At 43.0% G+C, this 18,310-nt stretch overlaps 1 protein-coding gene across 1 annotated transcript in view; it reads right to left on the bottom strand.

Annotated features, from left to right (window-relative positions):
- SHISAL2B (shisa like 2B) overlaps nt 1–16,323 on the bottom strand; it is a 37,876-nt gene extending 21,553 nt beyond the window's left edge. The window contains exon 1 of the mRNA XM_082383201.1: nt 207–16,323. Within this exon, the coding sequence (XP_082239327.1) occupies nt 207–356 (150 nt within the window). The 5' untranslated portion in view covers nt 357–16,323. The remainder of the gene's footprint in view (nt 1–206) is intronic.
- Nucleotides 16,324–18,310: the final 1,987 nt, after the last annotated feature.

Below are 18,310 nucleotides of genomic sequence, written 5' to 3'. Positions count from 1 at the left end.
GGCTACACACGTGCCGCCCCGCCCGCGGACCCCTCCGGCCGGGCTCGCCTCTTGCGATCCCGGGCTGACTGCCTGGGCGGTCCGCCTGGGCGCGCCTCTTCTACTCGCTCTCCTCCCCTCGTCCCCATGGTGTCTGGTCGCTTTGCAAGCGCTTCTCCCTCCCGCTACTGAGTGGTCCTATTATCTGCCGATCTCCGGCCCTGTACCTTTTTCTCCCTCTCCCTTCGTCTGCTTTCTCCACGTTCTCCTGACTTCTCTCCACTTTTCCTCAATTCACGGAGGCGTCCCCACTCCATGCCAGAAAGAGATTCCACCTGAAGGAGAACGGGAGGTGTGGTGTGGGACGTGTTTGCCATCAGAACAGATGCAGCCAAAGTTGAAATTCCCTTTGCCCAGGGACAGGGCAGATGGGTTTCAGGCAAACGAGCAGGGCCGGGGAAGCAGGGTAGAGGGCAGAACAAAAGGCACTGAACTACCAGTGAGGGGCTGTTGAGAAGTACCCCTTCTTCTTTGAGAAGTATGTGTAAGACGTTAAAATCTGCCAATTTAAATATCAAAGACAAGAACAAAATTTTCTCCAAAAACTAGCCATGCATTCTGTATTCAGTTAACCTGAGAAAGGAAGGACAGGTTAGAGATTGAGGTAAAGAAACTGAGGACTTTCTGCAAAGGTAGGCAGAAAGAGGAGGCAAAGGATGTAGGGAGAGAGAGAACTTCATCCTTTTAAAGCACTGCAGAAATTTCTCTTGTTCTCTTTTTGTTTGGTATTCTCACTTTAGTGATTCATTTTGTTGACCAAGTTTTTAAAAATAACAATAGTAATGGATGCTTTTGTAATAAGTCAAACAATACTATGATGTGTAAGGAAGAAAATATTAATAGCCATAAGACAGGAGAGGAGGTGACTATAACATTCGTAAAATTTCTGAGATAGAACTTTATTCCTTCCTCTTCCTTTTCTGCTTCTTTCCTTCAGCTGAGGGTTGACTGGATGCCAGAATCATGAATTTTACCCTACTGGGTGCTGTATATTTTTGTATTTGCATAAATATTCTTGAGCTTTGTTCTGGGATGCAGTTAAGTTACTTAGAGATGTTACTGGAAGGGGGAACCCTTCCAGGGCCTGAGAGAGGGCTCTTGTCTAACGCTTGGAAATGAGTTGTCCGAGGAGACAAACGTACTGGCAAAGCAAAAGACTTTATTGGGAAGGGGCACCCGGGCAGAGAGCAGCGGGATAAGGGAACTCAGGAGAACTGCTCTGCCACGTGGCTCACAGTCTGAGGGTTTATGGTGGTGGGGTCAGCTTTCTGGGTGTCTCTGGTCAATCATCTTTCTTGTCCCCATATTTGGTCCAATTCAAGGCCTTTCCTGATGGTGCACACATCTCTTAGCCAAGATGGATCCCAGCGTGAGGGTTTCTGGGAGGTTGGCAGGACATATTATGGTCTGGTGTCTCCTCCTTCCTCTCGGCCCCTCCCAAATTCTCCCGGTTAGTTTTTGGTGGCAGCACCCTTTTCCTTATCGGGACCTCCTGTTGGGGACAACTCATGCAAGTGGTTATTATCATGCCTGGCCAAGGCAGGCTGTTTCAGTCAACGGTTCCCTAACAGAAACTGTTGGATTCTTTCAGGTTTGATTTTTTAAAATTTATTTAATTAATTAATTTATTTGACTGCATTGGGTCTTTGTTGCTGTGCGTGGGCTTTCTCTAGTTGCGGTGAGCGGGAGCTACTCTTCATTGCGGTGCGCAGGCTTCTCATTGCGGTGGCTTCTCTTGTTGCATAGCACGGGCTCTAGGCACGTGGGCTTCAGTAGTTGTGACTCGCGGGCTCTAGAGCGCAGGCTCAGTAGTTGTGGTGCACAGGCTTAGTTGTTCCACAGCATGTGGGATCTTCCCAGACCAGGGCTTGAACCCATGTACCCTGCATTGGCAGGTGGGTTCTTAACCACTGTGCCACCAGGGAAGTCCCTTCAGGTTTGATTTTAAACTTTGTTAGGCAGGACCAGAGCAGACTCGAGGGCTAAACTGATGGTTATTTTCTTGTTGTAGGAAGATGGGGCACAAGAGGATGGTCACGTCACAGGTCTTGGGTGAGTCCATGGGACAGACCGCCAGGTGAAGGTCCTTGGCTTCGCGCGGGAAACAATTCAAGAGCGAGCCATAGCAAAGTGAAAGCAGTTTATTTGGAGAGATGTCTGTTTATTTAGACAGAATGCGGTCCCTCTCGAAAGGTGAGAGTGGCCTTGAAATATGGGGTGGTTAGTTTTTATGGGCTGGGTAATTTCATAGGCTAATGAGTGGGAGGATTATTCCAACTATTTTGGGAAAGGGGCAGGGATTTCCAGGTACTGGGCTACGGCCCACTTTTTGGCCTTTTATGGTCAGCCTTGGAACCATCATGGTCCCTGTGGGTATGTCATTTAGATGCTAATGTATTACAATGAGTGTATAATGAGGCTCAAGGTCTACTGGAAGCCAAATCTTCTGCCATCTTGGGCCTAGTAGGGTCTAACCAGTTTTTATTGTAACCTCAATGGCTATGTCATTCTTTTAAAGGTTGTGCCCTGCCCCCTTCCCTCCTATCTCATTCTGAATACTGTACTGGGTACCTTGTGAATTACAAGGCTTACCATTCTGACTGGTGGAAATAAACTATTCAAGGCCTTGTGAAGGCTCCAAGAAGTGTTCCCTCTGATCCTTTTAGGTGGCTCTTTCCCTGGCTTCCAGTAGTTTCTTTACAGGCATGTACTTGAGCTGAAGGCTCAAGGAGATCCTCCTATGAGCCAGATCTTGAACTAACCCTCTCTCTCCTCCACTCTTTCTCTCTCCCTCCCATCTCTCTTTCTCTCCCTCTCTCTCTCTCCAGCTCTCTTCTCTCTAGCACTCTGTCGTGCTATCTCTATCCACCATGGCTTCGCTGGACTCCAGCTCTGTGTTCTCAACTCAGAGAGACCACTGGGCTCCACCTGGGTTCCCCCTCCCCATGCTGCGTTCTGGAAACTCTCTCCAGGCAGCAAGCTGGGGCAACCATAAGGCTCACCTCATCCGTTTGCCCTCTCTCAAGGTTCATTGTCCAGCGCCACCTGATATCCATGTTCAAAACCCATTGCTTCTATATTTTGTGTGTTTATCTTTTTCAGGCAGGAGGGTAAATCTGATCCCTGTTAAGCCATTTTAGCTGAACTTGGCCAGGGGATTAGGCCTGATCCAAGCTAGCCAGTTGGGTTCTCACTCCTGGAACTGGGATTCTGCCATGTGGACACTGTGGACTAAGAATGCTGCCTGCCACATCAGTAAACAAAGGATGCCCCACCATCAAGCCATCAGCCGCTGCAGTCACACCCAAGGGTGCACCCTGAGGAGACTCAAGATGGAAAAAAACAGGATACCGGCCCTAGTTAGCTGAGGTGCATATCAAAGGAATGATTTCAGTGAGCCCAGAACTTTGCATCTTCCCATACATACAAAAGCACTAAATTCATTAACTTGAGATGTCTGGTTTTCTTTAATTAACAGTAATCTTTTGATGTTCCGATTACCTGGTTTTTGTTACAAAACTCCTTTATATCCTGGCTCCTCCCTTCCCTCTTCAGAGTAGTGCCTCAGAGCCATTTGAGAGTCCTGTCTCCTAGGCTTGACGTCCTCAGAAAATCCGCTGAATAAAACATAACTCTCAACTTTTAGCTTGTACATTTTCTTCAGTCGACAACAGGAAGCCACAAGAAGCTAGTGCACAGGAAAGAGAAAGATGAAGCAAAGAGGAGCAGCAAAGAAGGGTGGAAGGAGTGCTGATGGCTTTGCAATACTTGTCCAAGTCCTTTCCTGAGACCCATGGCATTCCTACCACTGGGTTTTTTTTTTTATTATTTAAAGTCTTATTTTCTGGCTAAAATTCACTCAAGTTGGATTCTACTACCTGCAACCAAAGGGTTCTAACTCAAACAGCATGTCTTCAGGCAAAGTTGAGGGAAGAGAAGGGCAGTTGAAAAGGAAAAACTGAAGCTCTTTAAATAATGGAACAGGTTCCCTTGGAAAGGGGAGCAATAGGCAGCACAAGTGGACTTTTCTTCTTGTTGTGCAAGAGGAAAATAAATTTTGAGAGGAAGAATTTTGAGGATTTCATTGTTTTTCTGAACAATGATCTTGTCTCAGTAAAACGTACAGAAATCTTCTTGGAGCGTGAAACAACAAGGTGGAATTTGAGTGCTTGAGAGAAGGGGGCAAAAAAGATTGAGAATAAACACTGGGAAACATCCTGGAGGACAGGCAGAGTGGGACAAAAGGATTGGGTGCATCGTCGAGGGCCCAGTTAATGGTTAGAAATCATAGCTCGCTGGTAGAACTAACCTGTTGGTTCATGTGATTTTCTCCAACAATGAATGTTCAATAGCCCAGGAACAGGAGCAGAGAAGTGGGCAGCAGGATTTGTCAGGATGGTTCTCTAACCCATTAATGCCTCTGCAATCACAGCAGGGCCTTAGCCTTTTCCAAGCCCCTGAAACATACAGAAACACACAGAGGAAGGCATGCCCACAGCTGCTAGTCTCTACCAAGCTTAGAGCACTTGAGGCCTCTGAAATTCAAGCAAACAAAGGAGCATTTTAATGCCTGAGGCTCAAGGGCAGTGTTAAGACTGTGACTTTCAACAAGACCAGTTCAGAAATGCATATCCCTTGCTTGACTTGCCTGCTGTGTGGTCCCATGTGAACCGGTCCCCAGCTCTCTGCCTCCAGGCAGGGGGAGCTCTGTCAGGGAGTGGGAGTGGGGCTGGCCCAGCACCAAAAGATAGCCATACATTACATCTTTTATTTTCTTATATCTCACTGCTTCTCAACCAAGGTGGTACTCCCCTTTAGAGAGTCTTTAGGACATATTCTGGAAATAAGGAGACATTTTTAGTTGTCATGATGACTGTGAACCCTACTGGCAATGAGGGATGTGGGCCAGAGATGCTAGACATCCTGACAACCTGCAAATGTACAGAGAAATGAAGAACTGGCTGTGAATTTCAAACGTTCCACAAGACATTCATGGAGATGAAAAACCTATTTATAATTATCTGTGCCTAGCACCTGTTCCCGTGTGTCAAATAAATACCGCGTATTTCTTGAATTTTCCAGGAATGTAACTACCATGTAAATTGAAGGAAGATTGTTGTTTGTTTCCTTTGGAACTTTACCAAGTGTTTTTCACTCTTTCAGAAAATCATGTACGAACAGTAACGGTGCTCGAAATTTTGTATTTGAGTTGCCAATAACGTGTGCTGTCTGTGTCAGCCCACATCTGTACTGTCACACTTAGAGCCACTGCATGCCCAGTATTGGTATAAACATTACGTCTTTTGGTATAGCTGTGCTTGAGCATTTACAAGTGCAAATATGTATTTTATTGTAAATGACATTCCATTTATTTCTTCTTTACATTATAATAAAGGCATTACCTATAATGAGTAAGCTAGTTTGCTAGGGTCGCCATAATTAAGTACCACAGACTGGGAGGTTTAAACAACAGAGGAATAATTTTCTCACAGTTGTAGAGGCTAGAACTCTGAGATCAAGGTGTCTGCAGGGTTGTTTTCTTCTGAGGGCTGTGAGGGAGGCACCTGTGACTGTGTCTTCACATTGTCTTCCCTCCGTATGTATCTGGCTCCCCTCCTGAAGAAGCTGTGGAGGGTAGAAGCAGTAGTCAAACTTAGAATTCACAATCTGACGTAGAAGAAGGTGTCAGATTTCATCCAAAACCTGAACATACCTGGTGAACATTCTGACCCATGAATAAGCTAAAAGGGCTCGTGGCTGATGGTCCAGTGGACATGGCTGACTTACATCCTTCTCCTTTGGGATGAGCATCACCACGTCAAGATGTTCCAAGAGTTTGTGCCCCTAACATGAAGAATATGACTGAACTAGTGCAGAGTTGGGAGACCCAGCTAATCACTGTGAAGACAAATAGCACTTCATCAGGAGGTCAGGTTTGCTGTCACCATCAAATGATACAAATGTTCCATCAAGAGCATGTCACACCACATAACATGCAGGACCTGAGCTGAGAGAAGATTCTTTCCCAGCGTTTAGGGGCCTCCATCTTCCTTTTAGTCCCTGGGATGGGGCTGAAATGAGACAAGCTTACTGTACCATAACAGAGCCCAGTGACTTGTTTATGACCCTCCTCTTTCCCTGGAATTCTCAGGATGTGGAGAGAAGGAAAAGAGTCTCTGCCTCATTTGAGGAGGTGGTTTGATTAGAATTACATTTGTCAATATGTTATTTTCTAACTTTTAAGGATTTTCTCTTACTGCAGTAACCTAAACTTAATCATTATTAACCTACTTAATAGTCACTGTTTAAACTGCCCTCCCCCGCTCCAAGAAAAAGAAAGAGGTTCTCATCCATTTAGCATTTACTATGACTGAGGAACCATTGTAAAGAGTTATTCCTCCTTCCCCCTTCTCCAGCATTAAAGTGGAACTTGTGATGTGTATTTTTGGGGTCTAAGGTAAGATGAGAGAGGCACTGTCAAGGCTGTTAAGGCTGGTGAGAATGAGTGGTGCAGGGGCAGGTAGGTTCCAGAGAGTGGCAGAAGTGGGGTAGCCTCATGCATCTACATCGTTAGTTTTGGTTCATGGAATCTGTATGTAGTTCCCAAGGATAAAATTGACAGTCAATCTACCAAGGCTCTGTTTGATTTGTATGGCTGGAGAAACTAGTCTCAACCAGTATTCACTCAAAGATTCTGCCTCTCTCTCTCTGGCAGATTATGTAAATTTGAGCATCAAGGACTGGGGATAGGCTCTGCTGGTCTGAAAATTTGGTACCTCGGGGAGAGATGCTCCTACTAGGAGAGATGATCATTTTTCTACACACTGGGGCCTGAGACTGCCTCTCGGCTGTCTCAGATCCTTCATGCCTCCTGGGGAACATTCTTTCCTTGTTTTCCTTCTAGAATTAAGCGTTCATGTTCTTAACTTTGGTTGTAATTTCGAGTGCTGCTACCCGTATTCAAATGCCTGTGGGAATCTCACAGGTCAAGCCTAAGCCGTGTCACTGCACCAGTACTGGCTATGGCAACAGTAGTGACAGCAACAGCTTTGTGGAGGTGCCATAGGTGTCCTTATTGGAAGCAGAGGGCGATTGTTGCAGCATAGGTGGCCTTAGACGGCTCCATGGCTTTCAGGGGCAGTAAAGATCTCTGAGTTGATAAAGGTTAAAGAGGGCTTATTGGTTTGCAAAAATTAGCTGCCCCTCTGAATTCACCTATAAATAAATGCAGGTAATTTGGAAGATGGAAAGTGACCTGAAGTACTGAAACAGTGGGTGGAGCTGAAGCAAAAAAATACTGTTAATTACTATTTATATGACATCATTTTACTCCCAGAATGGTTCAATCTGGGGAAATTACAGGCTGAGTAATTTTCAAGCCTGGAACACTTTTAGTGACTACCAAGTTGGAGAGGGAAAAGATTACATTTTTACCATAGTTATATAAGATTTTCTGGTAGGAGAATTATCTAGAAAATTTATCCAGAATCATAAGTTCTATGATTGATTTACTTTATCAAATTTTGAAAATTTGACCACTTCCTCCCATATTTTACCAGAAAAAATAATCTCAGAATGCTTAGTTTTTTAATGTAGAAAAAAACCAAATGTTTAAGCATGTAATATGTCACTCATGTTAGTTATGTTATGGAAATATTATGTTATATTATTATAACTGATAAGAATTTACAACATTCAGGTAAAGAATCATTTTTTAAAATCAAATGAAATCGGATGCAAACACCAGTCTAACAGGTAGAAAATTTAATCTCAGTTATATTTTGGGAGGCCTTTCCCTCTTCTCTTGGTGATACAGATGTCCTGGAGAGATTATGCAATTCCAAACAATTTGTGGGCACAAAAGTGGGCTGGTGGGAACAGTCTGGTCCAGGTGCGGGCCATAAGGGGGTGCATTTTTATGGGCAATTAAGAATAATAATGCTGATTAAAAGGTTGCTCTGCTTTTTATTATCACCATGCAGCAGCAATTTCAAACACTCAGGGACAGATACTCCGTCATGAGAAAAAAATCTTTGAGTGCATGAATTCTAAACAGTTGCTGTGAACACTGTTGAGTTCTAATAATATACATTAAGCTACACATTAGCACCTTTATTATTTATTCTTTAAAAAATATTTCATTCTACATGGACTTCAATTACAAGAAGTTTTAGTAATTCAGTTTTTCCCTGGCCCCTACCCCCATTTCTGCCATGGACCCAGCGGTCATACATGTTTGCTTAGTGATAAATTCCTAAATGTTAGGAATCACTTGAGTGAATTCCTGTGGTGCTACGTATTCCTGCATTTAAACAGTGGATTCAATTCAAAAAAAGCAAAGATAGCACACTGATTATACAGATGAAGATACAAAACTTCAGACACTCCAATACTAGATGGCAACTTGGAATTTTTGTGTTTAAATTTTAAAACACTGAATCAGAGTGTGTATGGTCAGGCCACTCAAGGTGGCTGTTCTCTTGCTCTCTGTACACTGCCTGCTCCACCAGTGCCTGCTTCACCTACACCCTGCTCACAAGACTGACCTTCCTACACACTTGCGCAACGTCCCAGGTGGTGATTATCGTTATCAAAGGGGCAGTGAGGGGCGTACCCCTCTGCTGGTTTCCCTGGTAACTGATGAGCCCACCTGACATCAATTCCCCGTATTACTGGCAATCTCCCCTTCCCCCGCTGGGAGTGAAGACAGCCGCCATGTCTTGCTCGTCATCTGCCGCCATCCGTCCGCGCACGGTGGGGTGTCGCTCCAGGACCTTGCTTCAGACGTGGAAGCTCCCTCATCCTTAAACCATTGATGTCTCTGTTGCTGACTCCGGGCTCTTTCTTTGGTCTTGAAGCTTGGCAAGTACAGGCCTTGTAGGCTTTCGGGGGACAGCCCAACAAAGCACAAACTGTGATGCGTAGTACTTTTGCTTGGTTAGTGCCTTTTAGTTCCTACATGAAATATCCTACTGCCTTTGTATAATAACTCTTAAATTGAAATTTTATATTTTAAACTGTTAACTGTTTTAAAACTAAGGAATTGAGTCAAGAGAATAATTATTATGTGATTAATTCTTTTAAAAATTTGCCTTATGGAGGTCAAGATGTTAAAAGAATGATCAGCTCCTAGTGTCAAGTGTGCGATAGCTATGCTACTGCTCTGGTGTTTCATCCATTATAGGTGCCACTGCCCTTGGCAGTAGGGTCTGTTTAGAGGTGACGGGTCTGCCCCACACAGTCACTGGTACTTTCTGTGGCTCCTTGGCATTCATGCTCTGCTTATCAATACAATAGCCACTTTCTGCCTTGCTGTGGGCAACGTGGGAATCATTGGTAACTGCCATCCCCTCCTTATTTCATTGTCGGGTCAGGCCATTCCCCTTCCTCTTAAACCTTAGTACCACACCCTTCCTGGATAATTCTGCTTTTTGCTTAAGTTTTTTGAGGAAAAAAAATGCTCATAGCACAGTCCTGGGGCAGAGAAAGCTCAACTTTCCTTTTGTTTTTTGTGTATCATTAGAAGAAGATGAGTCAGGATGGAAATAGGGAATTTGGAGTAACATATCTCATTGTTTTGTCTTGAGAGTGTAGAAACATGAAACACAGTTAATTTTTCTCTTGCGTTATCTTGCCACATTGGTCAAGATTACTGTGGAATTTTATTCAAGCAGCAATTCTTGTGAGTACTATCAATTTAGAGAATGAAAAAAGATTGCATTTGTAGTTCTTATATCACACAAGCTTAGAAATACTGCATTCCACGTGAGTCGTCGAGTTTGGTAATTACAATTTGGCTTCGTTCTGTGGGCTATGGCAGTGTTCATCACTGATTATATCATTGTCCTGTGGTCTTGTCAGTATAGCATGTTATCGTGTTATAATCTGGGTGATGGTATTTCTTTGAAGAAGACAAAATAAGCACATTTTTGTAAGATAGAATTCATTGATTAATCCATGCAGTATTAACTGAACATCCAATTGTGCATAATGTTATGCAAGGTGCTTAACTCACCGTACAGAATGTTGGAGGTTCTGTTTCAGGATGCTGTCTTCTCCTCAACACTGCTCTCTGTTTGCCTTCGGAACACAGTGGCTATTCAAACTAGACGGTTACTTTTTCTCATGTGCGTGTAAAAAACAAGTTACTAATCCTCAGAAGGTATCCATGGAGATTCTCTTAGGTCTGCTGCACTCAGCAAGAGAAGAAAAACTTTCTTTAACGGTAGGACTAGGAGCCCTGGGTGGATGCCCCAAACAGGCCAGGCACATCCTTAGTCTCTGAATCCAGCTTGTAGCAAATTAATCAGCACAACCAAATTCCTCTCCCTACTGTCTATAGCACCCATTCATGATCCACTGTCTGGTTTTCTCTGCAGCCTCTGTGTGATCTCCTGTTCAACACATAATAAGCTCTCATGAAACGTTAGTTCCCTTCCTCTGCCTTTCCTTTTCCCCCCTCGTTGAATGAATGGATGAACAATGAATTAATTCTTCTCTGCTGCCAGCCAGTTTTCTGTGTTCCATGGCCACATGGCAGAACATGCCTACACAGAGTCCCTGAATTTTTGTATTTTGTGTTCAGGTATACTGAGAGAACCTCACTTCTGCCGATCTTAAAATCAAATTCCTGGGAAGGTAAAAGTTCCATCCTTTGTCTAATCTCTGTTGTTCAGATAGAGTCATTGAATTACCCTGGTGGCCCTAGGCTGCAGTGACATGGCTGTGGATAGGGGTAAGGAGTAGGGAACAGTTTCTCTAAAGGAGGTTCTGGGCAGAAATCACGACAGTTTTTACCACTCCTTACATCTCTCTTGTTCATAACCTTGGTCCAGTCCCAGGTTTCCCCTGTCCTAGATTTGATATAGCAAGTCCCCCTGTGACCATCCTGGGCCATGTTAGTTGGCCATCTCTCTACTCTACCAATGACACTGGCTGCTCAGGCAGGAGGGTTCCCAACAGTGACTTTTCCACCTCCTCTTCTCCACCAGCTAGGCTCGCCCACCACAGCTTCTGTAGCAATAACTGAGGTCAGTTTTCTTCTAACCCTTCCACTCCTACTGCAGCTCCATTAACTCTTTGTATTCCACCAGTGCCCTTCTGATTCCACCTTCTCTTGTAAGAAACTAGTGAAGTTTCCTTTTGCACAGCTGGAGCTCAGAGGCGTGATCCTGGAACTGCTAGTTAAAACCCAAATTCCATTTCTTCACAGAGATAGTTTTTGTCAGAGTTGAAGTACCATACCTCTGGTGCATTTTGTATCGAATAGGCTTTTTACAGGCTGACATGAGAGCCCAACGACAATTTATAACGTCGACTCTGAGATGATTGTTCCTGTAGACTCGATTATTGTCTTAGAAGTAGACTTTTCTGGGGAACGAAACCCATTCGTAAATTAGAAACCCTCTGATACTTCATATATAGTCTGGACCATGTGCTCCAGCCTATGCCAGAGCACCAGTATGCATGGGCCTCCATGTTCAGAACACGGGTTCAAAAAAAGGACATCAAAGCAAGGCATAAAAGGATAGTAACATCATACTTCAGGATTTATCAAAGAGGCATGGACACTGGAATTTGGAGTGCACTTGGAAAGGATTGCAGTTGGAAGGAGAAGTGAGGGCTAGGGTATTAGACCCCTCTAGTCAGGCATGGCAAAAACTGGGGTGGGACTCAGGACGGGGCTGAGAAATGGTCACTGTCAGTCACAGACCAGGGAGAATCTAGGAAGGGCACTGAGGATGGTGAAGCCAGGGCAGGGATGGTAGCTGGAAGGCACAGTTGTTATTATCAAGGCATCTGTCCCAGGTTGGGGTTAAGACTGGGGACTCTAATCAGGATCTCGAGAATGAAACAGGATCTCCAACTGGGGACAATGAGAAGCGTGGTCCTCAGAACTAAAATAAATCAGGAGGGGAAAGGAGAATGTACTGGGGAGAAGAGATGCTTACTGAGGCGCAAGAGCCCCCTTATCAGAACGTGGCATCAGGGCAGGGAACGGTGATGAGCTGCAAACGTGGGCCCCAGAGAGAAGCCCAGATGCTAGTGCTGCATCTCCATATTTTGGGCCCACCCTGCCCCTGCATGTTAAACCGGTCCCCTGAGGAAAAGGAATGACTGGCAGGTCTTCTTTATTCCTAATACATTGCTAGGACCCAAGTACAAGGCTTCCTGCTTTCCTTTCCATTGCCTAGCAACACCACCTCCTTGATTACCAGAACTGTCATAGTTTTTCTGTATCTATCTACTCTGCATGTAGGTACATGGGGCCTACAAGGAAGAAGGCAAAGGCCTAGTTGTTCAACCAAGTACAAGTTCACTTGCAAGTATAAGAAAGCTCACTCTCAGTACAAGCTCAGAGTAGGGGGATCAACAAGACTGATTTCATGCTGAACCCAAAAATGGACCAGGAGAGAGAGGGAGATGGGAAGAAGGACATTCTAGGGATTCTGTAAATCCCAGAATTACCAGAGACAGAGAGACAGACAAAGAGAGTAAAAAATAAAGCGTCACATAAAGTTATTTTAAATATTAGAGGATATGTTTTATTTATTTTTGTTTTTTTAAATGTATTTTTTATTTTATTTTATTTACTTTTGGCTGCATTGGGCCTTCGCTGCTGCGCACGGGCTCTCTCTAGTTGCAGCGAGTGGGGGCTTCTCTTTTTGCGGAGCGCGGGCTCTAGGGCGTGCGGGCTTCAGTAGTTGTGGCACATGGGCTCAGTAGCTGTGGTGCACGGGCTTAGTTGCTTCGAGGCATGTGGGATCTTCCTGGACCAGGGATCGAGCCCATGTCCCCTGCATTGGCAGGCGGATTCTTAACTTCTTAGGGCAGTCCTAGAGGATATGTTTTAAATGTATATTAAAACAAAATTTCTTCATCAATCATTGTCTTTCTAGTATAGAAATCATTTAATTCTGTCAAACACAAAGAAAAGCATGTGCCTTGCCATTCAAAAAGCCTAAAACTCCCCAGTTAAAAATGGTCATAGATGTTTCTCAATCATTGCGGTCACTAAAGGCCAACATTTAAAACTGCTGGGAAATTCTGTTCTCTGTAAGGTAGAAGGAAGACGCATCAAGTCATCCATCATATGACATAATGCCTCAGACAGTTTCAGAAAGTCAAGGGTAGACATCTGCAGGTTCTATTCCCACCTGAAAGCGTAGCAGATGGATAGCCTCTACCTTCAGTGTTCAAGTGGGGGTCTGGAGGCACCGTGCTTAGGAGAAGGTAGAGTGTTGAAAGAGTCCGTGTGTCTGTGCAGTACATATTCATCAACCAAAGGCTGTTGGAAAGTACACTTGTATATTTTTCTTCTTTTAATCAGGGATGCTGAATCTTCTTTTATTATTAGGTATGGCTAACACTCCCACCCGAATCAACATTCTCATGCCAGTAAAAAACGTACCTAGTTCTTTTGGTCTTTGTGAGTGAAATATCATTATTTTGTTTGCACAGAGGAAGTTTTACCATTTCACTCGTCACTTATGTATTCAATAAGGTATATCTAAAAAGAGAAATCTTTCTGGTATGGTTAGTGCTGATAAAAGTTGGAGCAGCGAAGAGGGGACAGGAGAGGAGAAGGGGTTAAGGAACACAAAAAGGGTGGAAGGGGGTGAGGACCTAGGAGGGAGAGACTCAGCAGAAACCTGACTCTCACGTCCCCCAGGCAAGCAGGGTCGCAGATATATGTCTGAGAAAATTATTGTTATTACCACCCCTTGAAGTTTTTATTTCCTTCTTGCAGTAGAAATTATTGCCTGGCTTCTTTTTTAAACTTCAAAGTTTATTTTCTCAAGGACTTACTAAGATTTTTCCTCCCTGAGGGATCACATAAGGAAGTAACCAGTTTACTTTAAAATATTAGAAGAGTTGACCAATTTATGTAGCTATCAGCTCAAAAGTCCTTGCTCTCTTTCTTCAAAAACTGTAATTCAGAAAACAAACCAAGCAATGCCAACTAAAATACTGTGTCTGGGTTTTCTCTTTTAAATTATTTTTTATTCTTTATCAAAGTACTATCTATGGGTAGTTCAAACCTCAAGTAGTGCTAAAAGGCTTATAATGGACAACAGTAGTTCTTTATCTGGTTTTCCTTCTACCAGCCCTTACCTTCTATGCTCACTCAATCCCACTTCCTGGAGGCAGTCACTTACAATTGGCTTAGCTGGTAATTTTGATACTGTTTGATACTTTTCTCCATATTTTAAAATAATATATTAGCTATTTATCAATTTATCCATTTTAGACATTATCTATTGATTTACTTTATGGTGTAGATGATTTGGAATTTTTTTTTTTTAAATAGCCTCAAGCTTCTCATTGGTTATTTATTTATTTATTTATTTATGGCTGTGTTGGGTCTTCGTTTCTGTGCGAGGGCTTTCTCCAGTTGCGGCGAGCAGGGGCCACTCTTCATCGCGGTGCGCGGGCCCCTCACTGTCGCGGCCTCTCTTGTTGCGGAGCACAGGCTCCAGACGTGCAGGCTCAGTAGTCGTGGCTCACGGGCCTAGTTGCTCCGCGGCATGTGGGATCCTCCCAGACCAGGGCTCGAACCCGTGTCCCCTGCATTGGCAGGCAGACTCTCAACCACTGCGCCACCAGGGAAGACCCGATTTAGCATTTTTAAAATACATTCCTCCCCTCCTCCTTCCCCTTCCAATATAGTTATATCACCTTGTTTAGTCTGCCTTTACATTGTAATAATAATATTATGTATAATTATAATTAATAATAATTACTATAATTATTCACTACTAAGGCAAATCATCTAATATGATTATGCTTCTTGTACAATGTTTTGTTTTCCTTGAAGCTCTTTTGTCCCTCATTGTACGTGTCTCTTCCGTTTTTCTCCAAGAGTCAGGTGTTTGTGTGTGTATGTGTGTGTGTCTTTCATATTAGAATTACTCATTAAATGTTTGGTGATCCCAATCCCACCCGTCTAGGTGGGATAGGGAGGATGGGAGGGAGATGCAAGAGGGAGGAGATATGGGGATATATGTATGTGTACAGCTGATTCACTTTGTTATACAGCAGAAACTAACACACCATTGTAAAGCAATTATACTCCTATAAAGATGTTAAAAAAAAATGTTTGGTGATCTTTGACTCTGTTCATACTGAAATGTGAAGTTACTAAAAATCTGAATTGAAGTTCTGGGGGTTGTGTGGGTTTGCCAGATTTGTACTGGGAAAGCACTAAACATCATTTGTGGAAGTCTTTTTCTTTTCGTAGCGCATTCAGTTTTTCCGGAAAAGAATCCACGAATTTCTTGTGTGTGAGGTGGGATGTGTGTGTGTGTGTGAGCGTGTGTTTGTGCGCGCGCCCACGCACTATCCTTGCTGCTGGTATTCAGGGCTGTGAACTGGGTGAAGGAGGCTACATATTCCACCATTTAGTGTGGAGATGGTCACTTGCCCTGTTTTTAAGACCCGTGCCCCTCCTCCACTGGGGGGGCGGGTACCTGAGTCCTGTGTCAGCCTGTGTCAGCCTGTCCCATACCTCCTCCTTCAGTGCGTGCTGTGTGGTCTTAGAGGAGAGTGTTTCCTACACTTGTGGTTGGCAGCCCCTCTGCAGACCCTGGATCATAGCTTCCTCAGCTTCTTCTCCAGTCCTCCACGCAATTTCCATTGAAATGACCATGTTTCATGGGGAATCCTACGTAAATAATTCATCATGAATGAAAAACACAATCCAAAGCCATTACAGTATACACTTTAAATGGGTGAATTGTATAGTATATGAACCATTCTATAGCACAATAAAACTGTAAAAAATTAATAATCCTTACATCAAAAAATGGTGGAAAACAAGTGAGCATTACTTTTCTAATGAAATAAATTGGGAAGGTCTACATGTGTGTATAAAATAATTTTAATTTTCATATGGGAGATGAAAAATAAAACAGTAAAAAGGCTACAGAGGGGACTTCCCTGGTGGCGCAGTGGTTGAGAATCTGCCTGCCAATGCAGGGGACACGGGTTCGAGCCCTGGTCTGGGAGGATCCCACATGCCGCGGAGCAGCTAGGCCCGTGAGCCACAATTGCTGAGCCTGCGCGTCTGGAGCCTGTGCTCCGCAACAAGAGAGGCTGCGATAGTGAGAGGCCCGCACACCGCGATGAAGAGTGGCCCCCGCTTGCTGCAACTAGAGAAAGCCCTTGCACAGAAACGAAGACCCAACACAGCCATAAATAAATAAATTAAAAAAATAAAAAATAAAAAAAAAAAGGCAAACTTGTGAGTGCCCTGTTTGTATTAGGGCTTAAGTTTAAAAAAAAAAAAAAAAAAGGCTACAGAGAACAATCAACTTGGTAACAATAAATAATGTAAATCATAGAAACTGTCAAATTTGAACTTACTTTATAATTGACACATAAAATGTAGGAAAATCTGAGAAATAATATGGACATATATAGCAATGAAAATTATTTTCTGTAAAAGTTCTGTTCTCTATGGAAATTACTCTCATAGGAATAATTCCAAAAGAAATTAAGGACCAAAACAACAACAGCAAAATCACCTCCCAAAATAGAGAAAATGTCTATAATGAATGGTGTTGGTGACATACATAAACACACTGGAAATAAAAGACACTGCCACATTTAAATTCCTGATTTAATAAACTGTGACTTCAAATAACTATAGAAAATACATTGTAATAAGAAACCATGCTTACAAAAATGTAATATGAAATGCAATCTTGAATGTAGCATAATGAAAATTGCAAGCTAAGAAACATGGTTTGAAAAAAGTCCATCTCTCATACATACATGATTAAAGTTTAGAAAAGTCTTCTATCTCATCCTACAAATAAAACCAGAAAATCAATAACAAGGTTTTTTTTTTCATCCTCAAAAACATAAATTAGGAGAACAGAAGGATTAAAAAAGATAAATAGCAAAAGGATGCTAAAATGAGAGGAATATATATCTTAAAGGACAAAACCACAGGATTTCACATGTGAAACGATAACCTCCATGAATATATTATACAGTAAGGACTTATTTACTATTGAAGACTAATTGTAGGTAATACTAGAATGGAATAATAATAGAATAATAGAAATAATAAAATAATAGAAATGGCTAATCTTATGATTTTAAGAATAGGCAGATGGAAACCTCTGACTTTCTTATCTTCACTCTTTAAGAGATAATGTCTCTGCTTCCTTCCACAATACCTTAAGCCTATGCAGGCAGATCAGGTTCTCCAACCAAAGTACTCACTGCTCTTTTAGTTTTGGGGAAATGATGGAGAGTTTCAGTTTCTTGTGGCTGCTGTTACAAATTGCCACAAATTGGACATCTTAACACATAAAAATTTATTCTCCCATGGTATGCTAGAAGTCCTAATTCAAGGTGTCAGCAGACCAAATACAAGAACGAGAGATGTTCCTGGTGTTCTTTTCACTTAAGAATTTATTAGAATTTTAGGAGCTCTGTGCCAGAAACTGGGGGCAGAGACCAAAATATACATTTTCTGTTATTTCATGTATACCAAAATAAGTTTCAAGTCCAAAAGTGGTCTGCAGGAAGTCTCCCCTCTTCTTCTGGGGTGGTCAGTCTTTTTCCATTAAGGCCTTCAACTGATTGAATGAGGCCCACCCACATTACAGAGGGTAATCTGTTGTACTCAAAGTCTGCTGGTTTGAATGTTAATTTCATCTAAAAAATACTTTCATAGAACATCTAGAATAATGTTTGGCCAAACATCCTGGTCCTATGGTCTAGCTAAGATGACACTTAAACCATCTCAGTCATCTTTGCCTCCGAGCTCACTATTTGGCTGAGTCTGTCAGATCTGCTTTGCAGTCTCCCTAATAATTCTGATTCCTTCCCCCTTTCTTGTCACAGTGTCAGGTCAGAGTCGTGGTCCAAAACCTTTTCCTGTCATTCCTTCTTCCTTCTCCTGTGTCTGTCCAAGGTGTTACACTGTACCTCCTCCAACAGTTTACCTGTACCACTAACTAACTCTACCTCTGCCTCAGTGTGCTTTCTCAAGAACCTACACAAGCGGGGAATTTTGGAATAAACATTTGCAGGCCTCTTTTTTAACTCCTTGCTCCCCTTAAGGGCTCCTGCCTGTGGGAGAAAGTTGATAACCTGATTGATCAGCTCTGACATTTACTGGGGCCATTTTGTATTGGTGGTTAAAGTCACTTTATGTCCATGGTTGGTGTTAGGGGTGGCACATCTTCTTTGTGTTCTATTTTCTGGATCCATGCCACTGGCAGTGAAGAGGGCCAAGGCCTTTTCCCCAGTGAGA

This window comes from Balaenoptera borealis (assembly GCF_965194805.1).
Source record: "Balaenoptera borealis genome assembly, chromosome: 2".
Lineage (NCBI taxonomy): Eukaryota > Metazoa > Chordata > Mammalia > Artiodactyla > Balaenopteridae > Balaenoptera > Balaenoptera borealis.
This window is presented reverse-complemented; position numbering and strand designations above follow the sequence as displayed.